The sequence below is a fragment of the Lolium rigidum genome, chromosome 1, assembly GCF_022539505.1.
Source record: "Lolium rigidum isolate FL_2022 chromosome 1, APGP_CSIRO_Lrig_0.1, whole genome shotgun sequence".
Classification (NCBI taxonomy): domain Eukaryota; kingdom Viridiplantae; phylum Streptophyta; class Magnoliopsida; order Poales; family Poaceae; genus Lolium; species Lolium rigidum.
In genome coordinates, this window is record NC_061508.1 from 294,919,171 (window position 1) to 294,940,972 (window position 21,802).

Genomic DNA, 21,802 nt, shown 5'->3' on the forward strand with positions numbered 1-21,802 from the left:
TGTTGACTTCTTCCAACTCATCAGCCGACGTGAGACCCGCTGCCCATTAGGATCGACGTTGAAATCGCAGGCGTAACGTATGGTGAGGATAATTTTGGCCGATTGCTGGAATCGGCCTCCATGTTGATTGAATCGCTCAATGAAGGTTTTGCAATGTTCCTCCATAGATCTTTGGGGCCGATCACACGGATCGGCATCGCCACGTTTGTCCATAGATGTTGCTCTTGCTACACGGTCGTGCCGGGTGGATAAGACCAGCCTCACCCCGTCCTTCGTCCACGCCGATGCGCTCGCAAGCCGTCCAAATTGATGCCCGAGAGTGGCTCTGGCCTCGTTCGTCTCCCAACGTCTCATGCCACCGTTGAAATCTCGGCCGAATCATCTGCGTGGACGACCTCTCTACTTCATCTCCATCCCAATCGTATTAGGCATTGGTGCATCGTGGACGGAATGCAACAGCTTGGCGTGGATCCAATCTCTCCCTAGCATGACAGCATAGGTGCTCTTGCCGTCGACAATAAAGAACGTCGTAGGGATGGTTTTCCTTCCTACGGCCGATCCACGTTCAGAACACCTTGTGCGTCGATGCTTGGCCGTTGAAATCGCTCAGTTGTCACGTTGGTCTTGATCAGGATCCGAGCTAGAGCGTCCCAACCGACGTAGCATGGAGTATGGCATAATGTTGATCGCGCCGTCCGTGTCCACCAAAGCATCTTGTTGATGAAGCTGCCCATTGATATAGCCTCACAAGTACAGTGGCCTTCGATGCTCCGTAGCTTCTTTCTTGTGGCTTCTCAAAGATAACCGGCCGTGGGCCGGGCCAATGTTGTGCCACAGTGTGCTTCGTCTAACTCGGAGCACTAAACTCCGTGCTGGAAGGATGAACACCATGTTTGTGCCAGCCGATGTCTCATCATCGGCTTTCTTTTGTCTCGGGGGCGCCACTCTTTTCCTTTGTGGCCGACCTTCTTCGTCCAGTGGTTCGCTGAATTTTAGCGGCCAGATCAGCGCCGCGCCTTCCTCGACGTGTGCAGTATAACCTTCGGCTTCCTCCAAAACCACGTAGTCGCCGAACCCTACGCTTTGGGAACGGCTGAGTCCATCGTGGCACCACCTTGGCCAGTGGTACTTACCTTCTTCTTCTTCATCATCGTCTTCCAATTCCTCGAGATCTTCCACCCGAGAGGACTCAGCCGTGCTTGTTCCGAGGCGGAGAGGCCCTAGACGTTTGAACACTGGACACGTTAGTCGCATCCTTCTTCTTCTCGTCTACATTCTGCGCTTGCCGATTGTAGGCAATCGGCTCATTCCCGAATCCCAGCAAGTCTCGAAGAAGGGACAGTCCCAAAGGCCTATCCACGTCGTCTTGCTCTCTCGACTTTTCCTTGGCGTGGCGCTCATATCTCTCCTCGTCGCGATCATGCCGACGATGTCTCCCGGCGTCCCTAGCCGACGATCTCCTTCATCATCGTCGTCGTATCGTCGCGCGTTGGTCGTATTGACTCACATATTTGTTGAGGAGGTGATCGAGAGAGGTCGCCGATATCTCGACGTTCCTCACTTCTCCCTCCGTGATGTAGCGCTTGCCATCGTGACGGAGCCGATCGCGTGGAACGGCTTCCTCTTGTGTCCTTGCTATGAGAGCAGCTGCGCTCGTCTCCGTCCTTACCGCAGTGGTGCCCAGGTCCTACCATGTTGATGTTGAACGAGAATCCTGGCCGGCACCTCTCCAGGGTAAGTGCACTCCACCATGTTAACGGCGGGGAAGGGGTGTGTGTCGACCTTCATGGCGTACCGGCTGAAAATTAGACGCCTTGTTCTATCGCCATTTGGACCCGCCGACGCCACACCCGGCACATCAGCAGGCATGGGTGAACGTGTTATGCCACTTGCAGCATGGCTTTCCGTTCAGCTCCCCGAGCCGTGGGGATCTTGTGGCCTTCGGGTACCTTTAGCCTGCTTCTCCTTAAGTAAGAGGTCGAAAATTTGCTCAGCCTTGGTGACATCGAAGTCAAACCCTCTTGGAGGACCCCGTGGCTTAACCCACTTACAGGACACTGGGGCTTGCCCCCGAGTCCATTCGGCCATCGCTACCTCTTGATCTCCCGCAGATCCTTCATCCTCATCCGCCCCAACTGTGACCACCGCACGCTTGAATTTATCCTGGTATACATCCGGGTGGCGCCTGTTCATATGCCGACGCTTCGCACCATGTGCGCTGCTGAAGGGTAGTCTCGCTTTGGGAGGCCACGCCCTTGATCGGTGATGCGAGACCCACCACCGCCAACTCGACCGCTTCTTTTCGCTCACACGAGCCGAATAGCATCGGTTCCTAACGGTCCCGAAGCGCCGGACATATTCTGACACCGTTTCTCCGCGCTTCCGTCGTACTTGTGCTAGATCGGCAATGCCAGCCTCTGAAGCCTCCGAGTGATACCGCATGTGGAACCGCTCTTCCAACCGCTTCCAAGTCCGGATTGAGTCTCGGTGGCAGCGATGTGTACCACCCAAAGCCGATCCTCGTGAGGGACCGTGCGAAGAACCTCACACGCAGCCTCATCTCGATGCCGAGATCGTGCCTAGCCGTGCCAAATATCGGCTCACATGCTCGATGGAGCTGGAACCATCCGATCCATTAAACTTGGAGAAATCAGTGGAGCCGATATTTGGGTGGTAGCGGGATCAATCTCGTACTGTTGGGGTACGGCTTGGAATAGCCGATTGTCCTCCTTTTCGGCACCATGCCGAACTCGGTCTCTTAAGATGGTACTAATCTCGATCCGCGGTGCCGGGCCGTAGGAATCGAACTCCGAAGGTTCGCCGGAGTGGCATACTTAGCCAGCCATGCTTGCTTTTCCAGCCTCGAGCCAACCGCAGGAGCTGAGCTCGGAGGTTTGTCGGAGTGGCATACTTAGCTGGCCACGTCTCGGCTTCTCAAGATCTGCTTCCCGAAGTTCCTCCCGCTGTTCCGGTAAGTCCCCGTCGGTGCAGCCTGGTTTGTGAGTGCCTGGGCCATCGCAGCTCCGGCACGTATGTGCACGTGTATCCGTGAGGGATCTCCTTAGGCGCCTCATGCAAGAACTCGGTAGTCACTAGGGTCACCACCGATCTTGTAGACGACGTATGCCGATGAATTCGGCACTTCTCGGTGCTGCCAACGCGAATGGCAGCTAGTGGTCGGGATCGGAGTGGCATCTCTCCTTGGTGAGTCCCTGTGAGCTGGTCCCGACGGAGAGTACCGATGGCTCATGATTTCCTCGGATCACGCGAAGAGCGACACGCTCCAAAGTGTTCACCGGGCTCTCGTAATGGCGGTGCAGCGAATGAGCTACCATGAAGTTAATCTCCCGACGCAGAGACCTGGTGCGTTCTTCGACGGGGCGGACAGGTCCACTCCATCGAGCGCTTCAGTGCGAGAACCCTTCCACCCGATGCCGTGTGAGCGGGCTCTCGTGAAAGAGCCGATGAGGTCGGCTTCGAGGATTGCTTTGACCTCGTCATACTTCTTCTTGAGCTCCTCGGCCGATCCTCGTACGTGATCGGAGTGCCTTCCGCCATCTCGTACGTAGATGGCGATGCGGTTGATGTCGAAGATTGTCCCACCGGGCGTGCTGCATCGTGTTGCGGTCGAAACCCACCGGCGGGCAGCGACGGGCAACACGGTAGAGCCGGGAGGCCTCTGTGATCGCGGCCGGCCCCTGGTCCTCCGAGCGACGGCCCGCAAAGACTCGGCACGCACGTCCGATGCTGGTGCAAGGGCGTGCCACCCGACCTATACCCGGCCAGGAAGGTGTTGGATGTGCCTCGCTTAGTTTCCCGCATGGCACACACGTAAACATTAAATACGAGCCTCGATCGGCTCTCGAGTTGTCTCGTGAATCGGCTCAAGGAGCCGATCCACCCATTATCCGTATGAGGTATACGGTCACATGGTGGTCCTGCTTGATCAAAACAAAGCTAAAACGACCTACTACGATTTAGGGTTTTCACCACATAATCGGAACATCCTACGCGTGATTGAGCCTGGCGGCCACGCACGGTGATCATAAACCAACCCTAGACAAGGCCTAAAAACCAACATGAAGTTGATCCTCGGAACATCCTGTCTAGGGCTAGCAAACTATACCCTACGTGCCACTGGATCCTTCAACCCGTTTGTAAGGCCTAACTATGCAGATATTAAACTAATCCTTGAAGAACAAGGAGCAATCATAACGGATCGGATCTACTAAGTAACGATCAAGCGGGTGCCGCCCTTACACCTAAGATAGGCGTAAGGGCGGCTAGATGTCTAAGGGTTGCATGGACGAAAGCATATGATACGACGGAACAATGCTAACCCTAACACATCTATGATAACTACGTTGCTCGCCATCAAAAAGGCTTCAGTACGAGCAACGCATAGACAACGAATAAACGTGTGCTGCCTAGATCGCAAGATGCGATCTAGGCAGCATGATGCTTACCCGGAAGAAACCCTCGAGACAAGGGAGTTGGCGATGCGCCTAGATTGGTTTGTGGTGAACGTGGTTGTTGTTTATTCCATAAACCCTAGATACATATTTATAGTCCGTAGACTTTCTAACGTGGGAATAATCCCAACCGGGCACGAGCCAAGCTCTATCTAATCGATACGTATCCTACTATGTTACGTATACACGGGCAAACTAGCCCAAACTTTGTATACAAGGCCGATTCATATATTTCTTCCATGTATATTCTTCAAGCCCAACTTTAATCGCGGCCCACCTCCGATCCGGTCAAATTCGGTGATAACACATGCCCCCCTGGTTTTGGAAATGACAATTCCAAAATCATCCCGCTTTTCCTTCGTCGGGTCATGTCGTGGCGAGAGCGAGAACCGTCGCAGCATCCTTCATCATGATGCCTTGCCTTCTCAACTCCTCCGCGTGGCCTGGCAAATTTTTTTTTCCGTTGGGCACCACTTCCTCGAAACTCGCTGTGGCATTGAATCTCCACTATATCCCCTTTTATTTAACCGTTCCAAACAGTTTGCTTCTTCATCCTCTTCGCATTAGCACTCCAAAAGCCCTCCTGCGCCACCATGTCTTCTTCTTCCTCCGCCTCATCGGGTCTTTCCACCCAATCCTCCTCCTCCCGCGAGCCGACGCCGGAGTGGGACCCGGAGGAGGCCCATGCGGCCAACATCCGCCGCGCTATCGAAGCCGGGAGGAGTCCGAGTCACGACTTCTCCGTCCGGGTCCGAGGACGACAAGTCCTCGACCGACGGGGAAAGTGACCTCCGCTTCCTTGCCGACGGGGAAACGGAGGAGGAGAGCGATGACGATCGCTTCTCCTGGGATGACTTCACCTCCTCCGAGGAGGAGGAGGAGGAGGAGGACGACGACGACAACTCCTCCGACGAACCGCCGGCCAAGCGCTTCTGCCCCTGGCCGGGGAACCTCAGCGACTTCGACAGCGACGACGACGACGTTGACGAGGAGGACGAGGACAACGAGGGCCCCGCCGGCGGCCGGCCGCAGCAGCGACGACGAGCCCGCCGGGAGTAGCGCCGACAGCCGGCGACGACGGCGACGACGAGGGCAGCGACGGCCCGTAGATAGGACCCTTAGCATAGGATCGGTAGTAGTAGATGGGGCAATGTATCCCCTAGTACTTCCTTTTGAGAGCAATCAGCTCTTTATGTAAGAAATCCTCGTTTATCAATGAAGAATTTCCCCCAATTTGATTTTGCCGATTTCCTTTAAGCTAATTTAGCCGATTTCCCCTCATACTGACCCTGCCGATTGTCCACTTAGCCAATGCTCAATGAGCCGATGTCAACGCATCGGTCCCTCACAATCCATCCTTCATCTTTTCGACCGATGACTTGAGCTTTGGTGGATAATGTAGAAGACCAATGTCTTCAAGAGAGCCCTAGGACCGCTGCTGAAACGACTTGACCCTGAAGCCGATACTTCTGCAGAACAGATGTCGCCTGCTCGCAAATCTCCTCAGCGATACTCTATAACCCTGCTCTGTTTCTTTGCAGCAACCAGATGGCCCAGAGCCAACTCCCTACCGGTGATGATGGATCCCTCTTTAAATTCCTCCTATCAGCTCCAGTGATTCTCTCCTACAAGAACTCACCACCTTTGAAGAAGGTTATGATGGAGGGCCAGCCGATGAAACCCCAATCGGCTTCTTAAAAACAGAGTATCTACCAGGTCAGCTGCCCCCCGAGCCTCAGTCAAGGCGAGAACAGTGATGAGGACACGCTATTCAGACAAATGGACCCGCGCTCGATCAAATCTGAGAAAGCTACCATGCAGAGCCAGCCAAAGCCGATTATCTCTCTTCCGTTGAAAGCCGATATTGCAGATGATCACCAACGGCTTAGAAACCAAAACTCCTCTGACAGCACTGCTGAACTGGCAACCTTGCGCACAGAGTTGTAGGTCCTCGCGTCTTGAACACACAACTGGTAGATCCCATGAAATTGTACTAGAGTCGATGGCTGTGCATCGGCTTTGTTCCTTAGCTCTAAAGTCGATGTCCGTGCATCGGCTGTATATCATGAGAAACATCATGAGAAATTTTTTTTATCTGGCCGATTTTTCTATCGGCCCCCAAAATTTCACCGCACATGTATCGCACATGTTCATCTGATTAGGTGCCCCCGAGCCGAATCTGCACGAGGTTACTTGCGGATATCGGCTCGTAGCATGGTTAGCCAAGGCACTGTATTGAACACAGGCAGAACGTATGGTGAGGATAATTTTGGCCGATTGCTGGAATCGGCCTCCACGTTGATTGAATCGCTCAATGAAGGTTTTGCCATGTTCCTCCATAGATCTTTGGGGCCGATCACACGGATCGGCATCGCCACGTTTGTCCATAGATGTTGCTCTTGTTACACGGTCAGGCCGGTGGATAAAACCAGCCTAACCCCGTCCTTCGTCACGTCGATGCGCTCGCGATCGTCCAAATTGATGCTTGAGAGTGGCTCTTGGCCTGATGTCTCCCAAACGTTCATGCCAGCCGTTGAAATCTCGGCTGAATCATCTGCGTGGACGACCTCTACTTCATCTCCATCCCACTGTATTAGGCATTGGTGCATCGTGGATGGAATGCAGCAGTTGGCGTGGATCCAATCTCTCCGTAGCAGGACAGCATAGGTGCTCTTGCTGTCAACAATAAAGAACGTCGTAGGGATGGTTTTCCTTCCTACGGTCAGATCCACGTTCAGAACACCTTGTGCGTCAGATGCTTGGACGTTGAAATCGCTCAGTGTCACATTGGTCTTGATCAGATCTGAGCTAGAGCACCCCAACCGACGTAGCATGGAGTATGGCATAATGTTGACTGCTGCTCCGGTGTCCACCAGCATCTTGTTGACAGGCTATCCATTGATATAGCCTCGCAAGTACAGGGCCTTCAGATGTCTGTAGCTTCTTTCTCGTGGCTTCTCAAAGATAACCGGCCGTGGGCCGCAGTCAAGTTGTGCCACAGGTGCTTCGTCTAATCCTGGAGCACTAAACTCCGTTGGAAGGATGAACACCATGTTTGTGCCAGCCGATGTCTCATCATCGGCTTTCCTTTGCTTGGGACGCCACTCTTTCTTTTGTGGTCAACCTTCTTCGTCCAGGGTTCGCTGAATTTTAGCGGCCAGATCAGGCCGCGCCTTCCTCAACGTGTGCAGGTATAACCTTTCGGCTTCCTCCAAACCACGTAGTCGCTGTACCCTACGCTTTTGGGAACGGCTGAGTCCATCAGGGCACCACCTTGGCCGGTGGTACTTATCTTCTTCTTCATCGTCTTCCAATTCCTCGAGATCTTCCACCCGAGAGGACTCAGCGTGCTTGTTCCGAGGCGGGAGAGGCCCTAGACGTTTGAACATGGACACGTTAGCTGCATCCTTCTTCTTCTCTTTACATTCTGGGCAGTTGCCGATTGTGGGCAATCGGCTCATTCCTGAGTCCCAGCAGTGTCTGAAGAAAGGACAGTCCCAGTGCCTATCAACGTCGTCTTGTTCCCTTGACTTCTCCTTGGCATGGCGCTCATATCTCTCCTCATCGCGATCATGCCGACGGTGTCTCCTGGTGTCCCTAGCCAGACGATCTCTTTCATCATCGTCGTTGTATCGTCGGCGTTGGTCGTATTGACTCACATATTTGTTGAGGAGGTGATCAGAGAGAGGTCGCTGATATCTGACGTTCCTCACTTCTCCCTCTGTGATGTAGCGCTTGCCATCGTGACGGAGCCGATCGCGTGGAACGGCTTCCTTTGTGTCCTTGCTATGAGAGCAGCTGCCCTCGTCTCCGTCCTTACCAGAGTGGTGCCCAGGTCCTACCATGTTGATGTTGAATGAGAATCCTGGCTGGCACCCTCCAGGGTAAGTATACTCCACCATGTTAACGGCGGGGAAGGGGTGTGTGTCGACCTTCATGGCGTACTGGCTGAAAATTAGACGCCCTTGTTCTATCGCCATTTGGACCTGCTGACGCCACACCCTGCAGTCGTTGGTGGCATGGGTGAACGTGTTATGCCACTTGCAGTATGGTTTTTCGTTCAGCTCCTGAGCCGTGGGGATCTTGTGGCCTTCGGGTACTTTTAGCTGTTTCTCCTTAAGTAAGAGGTCGAAAATTTGCTCAGCCTTGGTGACATCGAAGTCAAACCCTCTTGGAGGACCTTGTGGCTTAACCCACTTACAGGACACGGGGCTTGCCCCCCGAGTCCATTCAGCCACTGCTACCTCTTGATCTCCCGCGAAACTTCATCTTCATCTGCCTCAACCAGGACCACCGCACGTTTGAATTTATCCTGGTATACATCCGGGTGGCGCTCGTTCATATGCGACAGCCTTCGCACCATGTGCGCTAGTGAAGGGTAGTCTGCTTGGGAGGCCACGTCCTTGATCGGCGATGCGAGACCCACCACCGCCAACTCGACTGCTTCTTTTTCAGTCACACGAGCCGAATAGCATCGGTTCCTAACGGTCCTGAAGCGCTGGACATATTCTGACACTGTTTCTCCGCGCTTCTGTCGTACTTGTGCTAGATCGGCAATGCCAGCCTCGGAAGCCTCTGAGTGATACTACATGTGGAACTGCTCTTCCAACTGCTTCCAAGTCCGGATTGAGTCTGGTGGCAGCGATGTGTACCACCCAAAAGCCGATCCTGTGAGGGACTGTGCGAAGAACCTCACATGCAGCTCATCTGATGCTGAGATCGTGCCCAGCTGTGCCAAATATCGGCTCACATGCTCGATGGAGCTGGAACCATCTGATCCATTAAACTTGGAGAAATCAGGGAGCCGATATTTGGGTGGTAGCGGGATCAATTCGTACTCGTTGGGGTACGGCTTGGAATAGCCGATTGTCCTCCTTTTCGGCACCATGCCGAACTGGTCTTTTAAGATGGCACTAATCTGATCCGCGGTGCTGGCTGTAGGAATCGAACTCTGAAGGTTCGCCGGAGTGGCATACTTAGCCAGCCATGCTTGCTTTTCCAGCTCTGAGCCAACTGCAGGAGCTGAGCTCTGGAGGTTCGTCGGGGTGGCATACTTAGCTAGCCACGTCTGCTTCTCAAGATCTGTTCCCGAAGCTCCTCCTGCTGTTCCAGAAGTCCCTGCTGGTGCAGTCTGGCTTGTGAGTGCCCAGTTACTGCAGTCTGGCACGTATGTGCACGTGTATCCGTGAGGGATCTCCTTAGGCGCCTCATGCAAGAACTGGTAGTCACTAGGGTCACCACCGATCTTGTAGACGACGTATGCCGATGAACTCGGCACCTCTGGTGCTGCCAACGCGAACGGCAGCGGTGGTCGGGACTGGAGTGGTATCTCTCCTTGGTGAGTCCCCAGAGCTGGTCCTGACGGAGAATACTGATGGCTCATAATTTCCTGGATCACGCGGAGAGCGACACGCTCCAAAGTGTTCACCGGGCTCTCAGAATGGCGGTGCAGCGAATGAGCTACCATGAAATTAATCTCCTGACGCAGAGACCTAGTGCGTTCTTCTGAAGGGGTGGACAGGTCCACTCCATCGAGCGCGCCTTCAGGCGAGAACCCCTTCCACCTGATGCCGTGTGAGCGGGTTCTCTGGAAAGAGCCGATGAGGTCGGCTTCGAGGATAGCTTTGACCTCGTCATACTTTTTCTTGAGCTCCTCGGTCAGATCCTCATACGTGACCGGAGTACCTTCCGCCATCTCAGACGTAGATGGCGATGCGGTTGATGTCGAAGATTGTCCCACCGGGCGTGCCGAATGTGTTGCGGTCGAAACCCACCGGCGGGCAGCGACGGGCAACACGATGAGAGCCGGGAGGCTCCCGAGACTGCGGGCTGGCCCTGGTCCCTCCGAGCGACGGCCCGCAAAGACTCGGCACGCACGTTCGATGCTGGTGCAAGGGCGTGCCACCTGACCTATACCTGGCCAGGAAGGTGTTGGATGTGCCTCGCTTAGTTTCCTGCATGGCACACACGTAAACATTAAATACGAGCCTCGATCGGCTCTCAGGTTGTCCTGTGAATCGGCTCAAGGAGCCGATCCACCCATTATCCATATGAGGTATACGGTCACATGGTGGTCCTGCTTGATCAAAACAAAGCTAAAACGACCTACTACGATTTAGGGTTTTCACCACATAATCGGAACATCCTACGCGTGATTGAGCACGGCGGCCACGCACGGTGATCATAAACCAACCCTAGACAAGGCCTAAAAACCAACATGAAGTTGATCCTCGGAACATCCTGTCTAGGGCTAGCAAACTACACCCTACGTGCCACTCGGATCCTTCAACCCGTTTGTAAGGCCTAACTATGCAGATATTAAACTAATCCTTGAAGAACAAGGAGCAATCATAACGGATCGGATCTACTAAGTGACGATCAAGCGGGGTGCCGCCCTTACACCTAAGATAGGCGTAAGGGCGGCTAGATGTCTAAGGGTTGCATGGACGAAAGCATATGATACGACGGAACAATGCTAACCCTAACACATCTATGATAACTACGTTGCTCGCCATCAAAAAGGCTTCGATACGAGCAACGCATGAACAACGAATAAACGTGTGCTGCCTAGATCGCAAGATGCGATCTAGGCAGCATGATGCTTACCCGGAAGAAACCCTCGAGACAAGGGAGTTGGCGATGCGCCTAGATTGGTTTGTGGTGAACGTGGTTGTTGTTTATTCCATAAACCCTAGATACATATTTATAGTCCGTAGACTTTCTAACGTGGGAATAATCCCAACCGGGCACGAGCCAAGCTCTATCTAATCGATACGTATCCTACTATGTTACAGATACACGGGCAAACTAGCCCAAACTTTGTATACAAGGCCGATTCATATATTTCTTCCATGTATATTCTTCAAGCCCAACTTTAATCGCGGCCCACCTCTGATCCGGTCAAATTCTGGTGATAACACATGCCCCCCTGGTTTTGGAAATGACAATTCCAAAATCATCCTGCTTTTCCTTCGTCGGGTCATGTCGTGGCAGAGCAGAACCGTCGCAGTACCCTTCATCATGATGCCTTGCCTTCTCAACTCCTCCGCGTGGCCTGGCAAATTTTTTTTTCTGTTGGGCACCACTTCCTCGGAAACTGCTGTGGCATTGAATCTCCACTATATCCCCTTTTATTTAACCGTTCCAAACAGTTTGCTTCTTCATCCTCTTCGCATTAGCACTCCAAAAGCCCTCCTGCGCCACCATGTCTTCTTCTTCCTCCGCCTCATCGGGTCTTTCCACCCAATCCTCCTCCTCCCGCGAGCCGACGCCGGAGTGGGACCCGGAGGAGGCCCATGCGGCCAACATCCGCCGCGCTATCGAAGCCGGGGAGGAGTCCAGTCACGACTTCTCCGTCTGGTCTGAGGACGACAAGTCCTCGACCGACGGGGAAAGTGACCTCCGCTTCCTTGCCGACGGGGAAACGGAGGAGGAGAGCGATGACGATCGCTTCTCCTGGGATGACTTCACCTCCTCCGAGGAGGAGGAGGAGGAGGAGGAGGAGGACGACAACTCCTCCGACGAACCGCCGGCCAAGCGCTTCTGCCCCTGGCCGGGGAACCTCAGCGACTTCGACAGCGACGACGACGACGCTGACGAGGAGGACGAGGACAACGAGGGCCCCGCCGGCGGCCGCTGCAGCAGCGACGACGAGCCCGCCGGGAGTAGCGCCGACAGCGGCGACGACGGCGACGACGAGGGCAGCGACGGCCCGTAGATAGGACCCTTAGCATAGGATCAGTAGTAGTAGATGGGGCAATGTATCCCCTAGTACTTCCTTTTGAGAGCAATCAGCTCTTTATGTAAGAAATCCTGCTTATCAATGAAGAATTTCCCCCAATTTGATTTTGCCGATTTCCTTTAAGCTAATTTAGCCGATTTCCCCTCATACTGACCCTGCCGATTGTCCACTTAGCCAATGCTCAATGAGCCGATGTCAACGCATCGGTCCCTCACAATCCATCCTTCATCTTTTCGACCGATGACTTGAGCTTTGGTGGATAATGTAGAAGACCAATGTCTTCAAGAGAGCCCTAGGACCGCTGCTGAAACGACTTGACCCTGAAGCCGATACTTCGCAGAACGGATGTCGCCTCGCTCGCAAATCTCCTCGGCCGATACTCTATAAACCCTGCTCTGTTTCTTTGCAGCAACCAGATGGCCCAGAGCCAACTCCCTACCGGTGATGATGGATCCCTCTTTAAATTCCTCCTATCAGCTCCAGTGATTCTCTCCTACAAGAACTCACCACCTTTGAAGAAGGTTATGATGGAGGGCCAGCCGATGAAACCCCAATCGGCTTCTTAAAAACAGAGTATCTACCAGGTCAGCTGCCCCCCGAGCCTCAGTCAAGGCGAGAACAGTGATGAGGACACGCAATTCAGACAAATGGACCCGCGCTCGATCAAATCTGAGAAAGCTACCATGCAGAGCCAGCCAAAGCCGATTACCTCTCTTCCGTTGAAAGCCGATATTGCAGATGATCACCAACGGCTTAGAAACCAAAACTCCTCTGACAGCACCGCTGAACTGGCAACCTTGCGCACAGAGTTGTAGGTCCTCGCGTCTTGAACACACAACTGGTAGATCCCATGAAATTGTACTAGAGTCGATGGCTGTGCATCGGCTTTGTTGCTTAGCTCTAAAGTCGATGTCCGTGCATCGGCTGTATATCATGAGAAACATCATGAGAAATTTTTTTTTTACTGGGGCCGATTTTTCTATCGGCCCCCAAAATTTCACCGCACATGTATCGCACATGTTCATCTGATTAGGTGCCCCCCGAGCCGAATCTGCCAGGTTACTGCGAATATCGGCTCTGTAGTTAGCCAAGGCACTGTATTGAACACAGGCAGAACGTATGGTGAGGATAATTTTGGCCGATTGCTGGAATCGGCCTCCACGTTGATTGAATCGCTCAATGAAGGTTTTCCATGTTCCTCCATAGATCTTTGGGGCCGATCACACGGATCGGCATCGCCACGTTTGTCCATAGATGTTGCTCTTGTTACACGGTCAGGCCGGTGGATAAAACCAGCCTAACCCCGTCCTTCGTCACGTCGATGCGCTCGCAGTCGTCCAAATTGATGCCTGAGAGTGGCTCTTGGCCTGATGTCTCCCAAACGTTCATGCCAGCCGTTGAAATCTCGGCAGAATCATCTGCGTGGACGACCTCTACTTCATCTCCATCCCACTGTATTAGGCATTGGTGCATCGTGGATGGAATGCAGCAGTTGGCGTGGATCCAATCTCTCCGTAGCAGGACAGCATAGGTGCTCTTGCTGTCGATAATAAAGAACGTCGTAAGGGTGGCTAGATGTCTAAGGGTTGCATGGACGAAAGCATATGATACGACGGAACAATGCTAACCCTAACACATCTATGATAACTACGTTGCTCGCCATCAAAAAGGCTTCGATACGAGCAACGCATGAACAACGAATAAACGTGTCTTGCCTAGATCGCAAGATGCGATCTAGGCAGCATGATGCTTACCCGGAAGAAACCCTCGAGACAAGGGAGTTGGCGATGCGCCTAGATTGGTTTGTGGTGAACGTGGTTGTTGTTTATTCCATAAACCCTAGATACATATTTATAGTCCGTAGACTTTCTAACGTGGGAATAATCCCAACCGGGCACGAGCCAAGCTCTATCTAATCGATACGTATCCTACTATGTTACAGATACACGGGCAAACTAGCCCAAACTTTGTATACAAGGCCGATTCATATATTTCTTCCATGTATATTCTTCAAGCCCAACTTTAATCGCGGTCCACCTCTGATCCGGTCAAATTCTGGTGATAACAAACGGTTACCCACTACACGTTCAATAATTTTCATAGGTATTTTGTATGGTATTTCTTCCTTACCTGGCGCCTCATCCACTACCTTTGCAGTAGTAGTAGATTTCCCAAATAAACACTCAAGAGAAGATCTCTCCATAATGAATTATAGCAGCGAGCGAGAAATAAAATCAGCACAAACAAGTAGAAATTTCCCTTACCAATTCCACTTACCAATAGCGCTTCACTCCCCGGCAACGGCGCCGGAAAATAGTCTTGATGACCCACAAGTATAGGGGGTGTATCGTAGTATTTTCGATAAGTAAGAATGTCGATCCCAACGAGGAGCGGAAGGTGTTGACAAGTAGTTTCGATGAAGGATTCACTGTAAATGCTCACAGACAAGTATTCGGGGGGTTTTGATGTAACAGATGAATAAAGTACGAGTAAGTAAAGTGCGAGAGAAATAATTGCAGCGAGTGGCCCAATCCTTTTTAGCACAAAGGACAAGCCGGTTTGTTTACTTATAATGACCAAACGTTCTTGAGGACACACGGGAATTTAGTCTAGTGCTTTCGCTACATACGGCTGATTAATCTTCATTGTTTTGATAAGTGTTGTGTGGGTGAACCTATGCTAATGTACCGCCCTTCCTAGGACTAATACATACTTGTGATTATACCCCTTGCAAGCATCCGCAACTACAAGAAAGTAATTAAGATAAATCTAACCACAGCCTTAAACTGCGAGATCCTGCTATCCCTCCCGCATCGATATACCAACGGGGGCTCGGGTTTCGTCACTCCGGCAACCCCGCAATTGGCAAACGAGTACAAGATGCATTCCCCTAGGCCCATAAAGGTGAAGTGTCGTGTAGTCGACGTTCACACGATACCACTAGAAGAATAACACCACAACTTAAATATCATAACATTGAATATTACTCAACCATACTTCACTACTAACATTTAGACTTCACCCATGTCCTCAAGAACTAAACGAACTACTCACGAGACATCATATGGAACATAATCAGAGGTGATATGATGATGAATAACAATCTAAACATAAACCTTGGTTCAATGGTTTCACTCAATAGCATCAATAACAAGTAGAAATCAACACCGGGAGAGTTTCCCCTATCAAACAATCAAGATCAAACCCAAATTGTTACAGCGGTGACGGCGTGCAGCGGTGGAGACGGCGGTGATGATGATGAAGATGATGATGATGGTGATGGAGATGATGTCCAGCTCGATGACGGTGACGATGGCATCGATTTCCCCCTCCGGGAGGGAATTTCCCCGGCGGATTCCTGCCCGCCGGAGAGCTCTTTTCTCTCTGGTGTTCTCCGCCCCGCAGAGGCGGCTGTGACTCTTCGCGATGTACCCCTGGAGCTTAGGTTTTCGGGACGAAGACGTACGCGAAGAAAAGGAGGCGAGAGGGGGTTGTGGGCCCCCTCCTCACAGGGCGGCGCGGCCAGGCCTTGGGCCGCGCAGGCCTATGGGGTGGGCCCACCTCGGGTCCCCTCGGCTCCCCCTTCTGGCTCCCTTCGTCTTCTGGAAAAATAGGATTTTTCGTATAATTTCCGTCAACTGTTGATCTTCCGAAATATTGCATTCTGACGGCGCTTTTTCCAGCAGAATCCTGACTCCGGTGCGCGATCCTCCAATAATCATGAAACATGCAAAATAGATGAAATAACATAAGTATTATCTCCAAATATGAAATATATCAATGAATAACAGCAAATTATGATATAAAATAGTGATGCAAAATGGACGTATCAAAGGGGAATCTACATGTAAGGGGAATCGGCTTTTGCTTCCAATCTTTATTTGATTGATCTATATATTTATATATAATGAATGAACGTGTACCACTTCTAGTAGCGTACAAATATATGCAACTTTTATTTTCGAATGAAAAAATGAAATAACAGGCGGTCGGTGGTGGGGGGGGGGGGGTGGGGTGCTGCACCCCTCAAACCCTAAAGCAGCAGCGTTGTGCGCGCGCCACGTAGAGGGCCTTTTGTCGCGGGTGGTAATACCGCCCGCGACAAAAGGGCATGTCCCCTGCGCGCCCCGCGCCTGCCACGTGGTGGACTATATGTCGCGGGTGGTAAGCGACCCGCGACAAAAGGTGGACCTTTTATCGCGCCTCTTTTGTCGCGGATGGCCACCCGCGATAAAAGGCCCTTACCACCCGCCACAAAAGCCCTGTTTTCCACTAGTGGCTGTAATATGGTTGTTTTGTCTACGTAGAAATAACAAGATTTTTAACGATAAATTTTTTCTCTCATGAATCTTATCTACCGGTGCACAACTTTACTCTGATCATGGTCGTCACTTCAGTGCATGGAGAACTGAGACCTCTTTACGGAGGGGTCTGCATGGTTGCAGTACACGGCTAGGGAGCTTATTACCGAACATGGGTGGCAGCTTAATCTCAGGATTGGTTCCCAACCGTCATAGCAGTCGATGCAGTCTCATGTTCTTTTCTTGTATCGAGTTCCTTATTTTAGCTTTCATATAGTTGATGTTGAACAGTTGTGTGCACCCCCGTTATGCAGAGGTTGGATGCAATGTTTACACCTTTCAAGCAATGAAGTGCTCTTAATAAAAAAAGTACAGACGGTCGATTCGTGCAACCACTTTTTAATCGGTCAGAACCTCAAAGTAAGAGATGCAAGTAGTAAAGAGCAAACACAGTGTGCATCATTTTGCGATTTGATAGATTTCTCGAAAATCGAGGGAGCAGCCGATCTAGGTAGATAGATGGTGACCAACTAGCGAGACGAATATGGTCGGAGAGGAATGTTTATTTGAGCCTACACTTTATCGCAGCCCTATGTGACAGCTGAATGTGAGTGCATCGGATCATGATGACGATCCAGATCACGCCCGATCTACTGGAGTTACGTGAGGGCCTCACTTTATCGCACAGCCCTATGTGGAGCCAAGCCATTGTGCCGAAAAGGTCATCGAGGCAGGTGCTTTGGCACCTAACTGTGATGTACTCTTTGCTAGAGAGCTTTGCGACCCTCTCGTCGGTTTGGAGCTGCTACCCCCGATCTAACACGAAGATTGCTCATCTCCTAGCGGAGAAGACTTCGAGGCGCAAAGAAAATGGAGTCTGCAGCTGATAGATTGATGATTCTCATATTGATCTTTGTCTGAAAGTTTGTGGTTGTAGGTGTTGCCTGCTTTCAAAGTAGTCCGCTTGTTTTGTACTAGGTGCTGTTGGCATTTGTGATTAGAGATAATCGCATGGTTGGTCACAGAACTTACCAGAGATGAGCACTTCAGTCACAAAACTTCAGAAGAGGAGTCCGCTAGTCACTCAGGATTGTTTTGTGAGCAAACTGGTCACTCCCGTCATGACACCGTTAGCCAAGATGATGTGGCACGTTGACTAGGAAGTTGACTGGAGATAATCGCATGGTTGGTCGCAAAACTTACCAGAGATGAGCACTTTAGTCACAAAAACTTCAGAAGAGGAGTCCGCTGGTCACTCGGGACTGGTCACTTTCTGTTAAGTAGCACGTTGAGAGCCTGTTGACCACGTTAGGATGTCCTTTTTTTGAAAAAAAACACCCTAAACAATCAACATAGTCCTCTTAATCTCACGTCTCTCTGGACCCTTGTTGGCTAGTGGGTCCCACTGGTCAGGTGCATCTTCTTCCCCGTCCTAGCACATTGGAGCGTCCTGTCCGCGCCCTCCACCCTCGGCGATGAGCTAATGAACAACAGGACGAGGAGAGGGTCCGCCGAGGGACACACAATCACAACAGATAGATTCATCACAAGTCTAGAGCTAGGTCATTAGAATCTTAGCCTCTCGACGAGATCTTAGTCATAGCCTTCAGCTATCCCATTGTAACCCGATATATTCGATAATCAAGATCAGACAAGCAGGAAGTAAGGGTTTTACCTCATCGAGGGCCCCGAACCTGGGTAAATCTCTCTCTCTGTCTGCTTGGTATCCGATGTCTCGTGTCAGCTTGCAGGATTCCGTCAACCCTAAGCCCCAAAAGGTGGGCATTGCCGAGGAGCACCATCGTCAATCGCAGTCATCAGCTCATCGCCGATGGCACTGTGTCGGAGGGCGCGGACAGGACGCTCCAATGTCCTAGGACGGGGAAGAAGATGCACCTGACCAGTGGGACCCACTAGCCAACGAGAGGGACCAGAGAGACGTGAGATTAAGAGGACTATGCTGATTGTTTAGGGTGTTTTTTTGCAAAAAAGGACATCCTAGCGTGGTCAACAGGCTCTCAACGTGCTACTTAATAGAAAGTGACCAGTTTGCTCATAAAACCAGTGGCGGAGCCAGGAATTGAACTGAGGGGGGTCGAAACCAAGCTCTGAATTTTTTTTTGACAGAAAAGAGCAAATGTATTCAAGAAAAGAGCAAATGTATTCAATAAAGAGGTCCAAACAGATTCAATTTGCATATTTCATCAAGTACAACAACAAAATGACTATAAAAAACAAGAACACCAAAATAGAGCTACATTTTGATAAGATAGTATCATACCATTAAGTTGCCTCCTCGTGGGCGTCCATCGAAGGCAGCCGGGGACGAGCCGAGCTGGGGGCAGCCGTGCAGGGCCGACCGGCCGAGCAGAGGGCAGGCGATTGGAGTCGGAGATGGGGACGAGATGAGGCGAGGAGGAGGCGACTGGAGACGAAGGCGGGCCAACGGGGAAAGGCGGCGGCGGTGGCGGGCCAGCGGGGAAAGGCGGCGGGCCACCGGAACGGCGACGATAGCATCGACCTCCTCGACCTGGTCAGGGACGCCGAGGCCCTGGCTGAAGCGGAGAAGGAAGCAGAGGATGAGTGGGCGGCCCATGCGGCAGTCGACGCCGAGATGGAACAGCGCAGGGTGGCGGCCGCACGGGAGGCGGCGTAGAAGCAGACGAGGGAGCGACGCAACGACGGGGCCGGCCCGTCAGGCAGCAAGTAGTCTAGGCCTCTAGAACTACTTTGTATAGTTTGAATATACTAGGTTTCTATGCTTTCTATATATGTTGCAAATCTTAAAAAAATGGGACGCCCCGATGGGGGCACACCCAGACGCAAACGGACGCGCGAACAAAATATGTCTGCGGGGCGACGCAAACGGACGCTCGCGACCACTTTTAGGTGTCCAAAATGCGTCGCCCCGTTGGAGATGCCCTTAGGGTCGATTATTTTTCCCCAATTTCTGAGCCGGGTCGACCGACCCTCCTCGACCCGGTGGTGGCTCCGCCCATGCATAAAACAGTCCCGAGTGACCAGCGAACTCCTCTTCTGAAGTTTTGTGACTAAAGTGCTCATCTCTGGTAAGTTTTGTGACCAACCATGCGATTATCTCCAGTCAACTTCCTAGTCAACGTGCCACATCATCTTGGCTAACGGTGTCATGACGGGAGTGACCAGTTTGCTCATAAAACAATCCTGAGTGACTAGCGGACTCCTCTTCTGAAGTTTTGTGACTAAAGTGCTCATCTCTGGTAGGTTCTGTGACCAACCATGCGATTAACAGTTTTTTGTTCCGATTTTTGGTGAATTAATTAGGTAATTTTTTTGGGGGTTCCTTGGAAGAAAAAAGGCTAGCGGGACGGGGTTCCAAGCCTGGCTAAAGCAATGCATGTACGCCGGTCGCATGGAGTGGGAAGCCCGGGTGGTACACGTACTTGTGTCATGGAGGCATGCAATACACGGAGATCGTGCGGTGCATGTTCAGCCATGTCCTCCTGCTGAAAGCGGCGAAGAAGAAATGAAGCACATGTGTTCCATGTGGGGGTAGACGTGCTGCATGCTACCAAACTACCCATGCATGATTACAACAAAAAAAAAAACGGTGCATACATATACGGATATTCCCGGGCCCTTGAACCAGGTTCGTCTAGTCCGTTTTATTCACGGCAAGGTTCAGTGAATCGCGGTCGACCTTTCCATACGTGTATGATCACTGCCGAGCACTTCATTGATTTCTCTCGATTGGCATGGGCTTAACTCGCGAGCCCTGAAACGGCAACCGTTTCGTCGCATATACCGCAGACGGCGCTGCACAAAGTTGGCGATCGTGTTTCCAAAATGTGGTCGGTTGGATCCGCCCGAGCTCCTGGGCCAGGTGCTGTAGTTAATTTAGCCATACGCACGGCCAGGTGCACTCCCGTGCGGCCGGAGCCGATCTCCGGCGATCTCTGCCAGCACACACACGATTCGAGTCGATGGATTTAACTCTTGCCAACACGTTCTCCAGTCCCCGCGTCTGGTTTTGCCCAACACGCATCCAAACTACTAAACCGAATCCAAGCCTATAAAAGGCGTCCCTCTCCTCGGTCGCAGTCTCCCACTCACAGAACAGCAGCCACAGAGAAAACGAGAAGAAATTAAAACCACTCTCTAGTGCAAGCAAGCCACGCAGAGAGAAAGAAAACAGAGCGACAAGGATCAACCAATCCGTGTGATTCATCCATTATGAGGCCGGTGAGAGAAGCCGCGGCGGCGCTGGTGGGCGTCGGCGGCGGCGACCAAGCGGCGGCTTCATCCGCGGCCGGACACGCCGCCCACGCGCACACGGAGCTGTGGAGGACGCCCACGCCGTATCTGTTCCTCGGCTTCGCGCTCATGATGGGCCTCATCGCGTTGGCGCTCCTCATGCTCTTCTGCACGCGCCGCAAGCCGTCGACCGGCGCGTCACGGCGGGGGAGCGGCACCGCAGAGTCGGAGTCGGCCCGGGGGATGGTGATGGCCCCGCTCGACCGGGAGCCCAAGGTCGTCGTCATCATGGCCGGTGACAACATGCCGTCCTTCATCGCCAGCGCCAGGCCCTTCGCTTTCGCCGCCGCCGTAGAATCCGACGAGCAGCGCAAGGCGGGCGCCGCGTAGGCGCGCACCCGTGTGCCCCTGCGGGACGCGGGACCAATTTTGTTCGTCGGATTTCTAGGATTTTCTTTGAACGTAGTGTACTAGGAAGCAGGTATGTGGCGATCTGTGGTCGTGAGAGCGAATGAAGTTTTTTACTTGCATCTTCTAGAGTTAATGCATAATGATGCGTGCTTGGCTGACCTCCAACCCTTCTCGGTCAATTTTCGCTTCAAATTTGCGCACCTTTCAGCTGGGATGGTTGATTCGTGGCTAGTAGCTCTAGATTGTGAGAAGTGACAAAGCGCCCTGGGCCCTCGCCGGCACAGGGCTGGTGTACGTATATACCTACTCCCACTGCCATAGTGCCATGTTGAAACTTAGAGCATCTCCACGGGCGGTCCCGATAGCGATTTGGGGGTCGGCGTCGTTTTGGGCTCGCACCGGCGCGCCCCAAACGGCGCCGGTCATTTTTTGAGCCCAATAGAATAACCGGCATTCCCGTGCCGGCCCCTTCGTCAAGGGCGCGAATCGGGCGCGCCGGCGCCTCGCGGAACGATGGTTTTCGCGGGTGTGGGTGTCTTGTCAGCGAGATCTCGCGCACGCGAGCGGCCACGGAGGAGGTGGGACGCCGCCTCATGGAGGCGGAGCGACAGAGACTCGCACAACTCAACGCTCATCGGCACTAC

The 21,802-nt window shown here is 52.4% G+C and overlaps 1 protein-coding gene across 1 annotated transcript; it reads left to right on the top strand.

The window, feature by feature from the left end:
- The first annotated feature begins 20,726 nt into the window (after nucleotides 1-20,726).
- Nucleotides 20,727-21,137, top strand: LOC124683952 (protein GLUTAMINE DUMPER 6-like). Its single transcript, XM_047218367.1, has one exon. It carries the CDS (start codon nucleotides 20,727-20,729, stop codon nucleotides 21,135-21,137), a length of 411 nt encoding a protein of 136 aa, XP_047074323.1.
- Nucleotides 21,138-21,802: the final 665 nt, after the last annotated feature.

Excerpts from the sequence above, each read along its gene's own strand:
- LOC124683952 (XM_047218367.1), top strand. The coding sequence starts at position 20,727 with ATGAGGCCGGTGAGAGAAGCCGCGGCGGCGCTGGTGGGCGTCGGCGGC.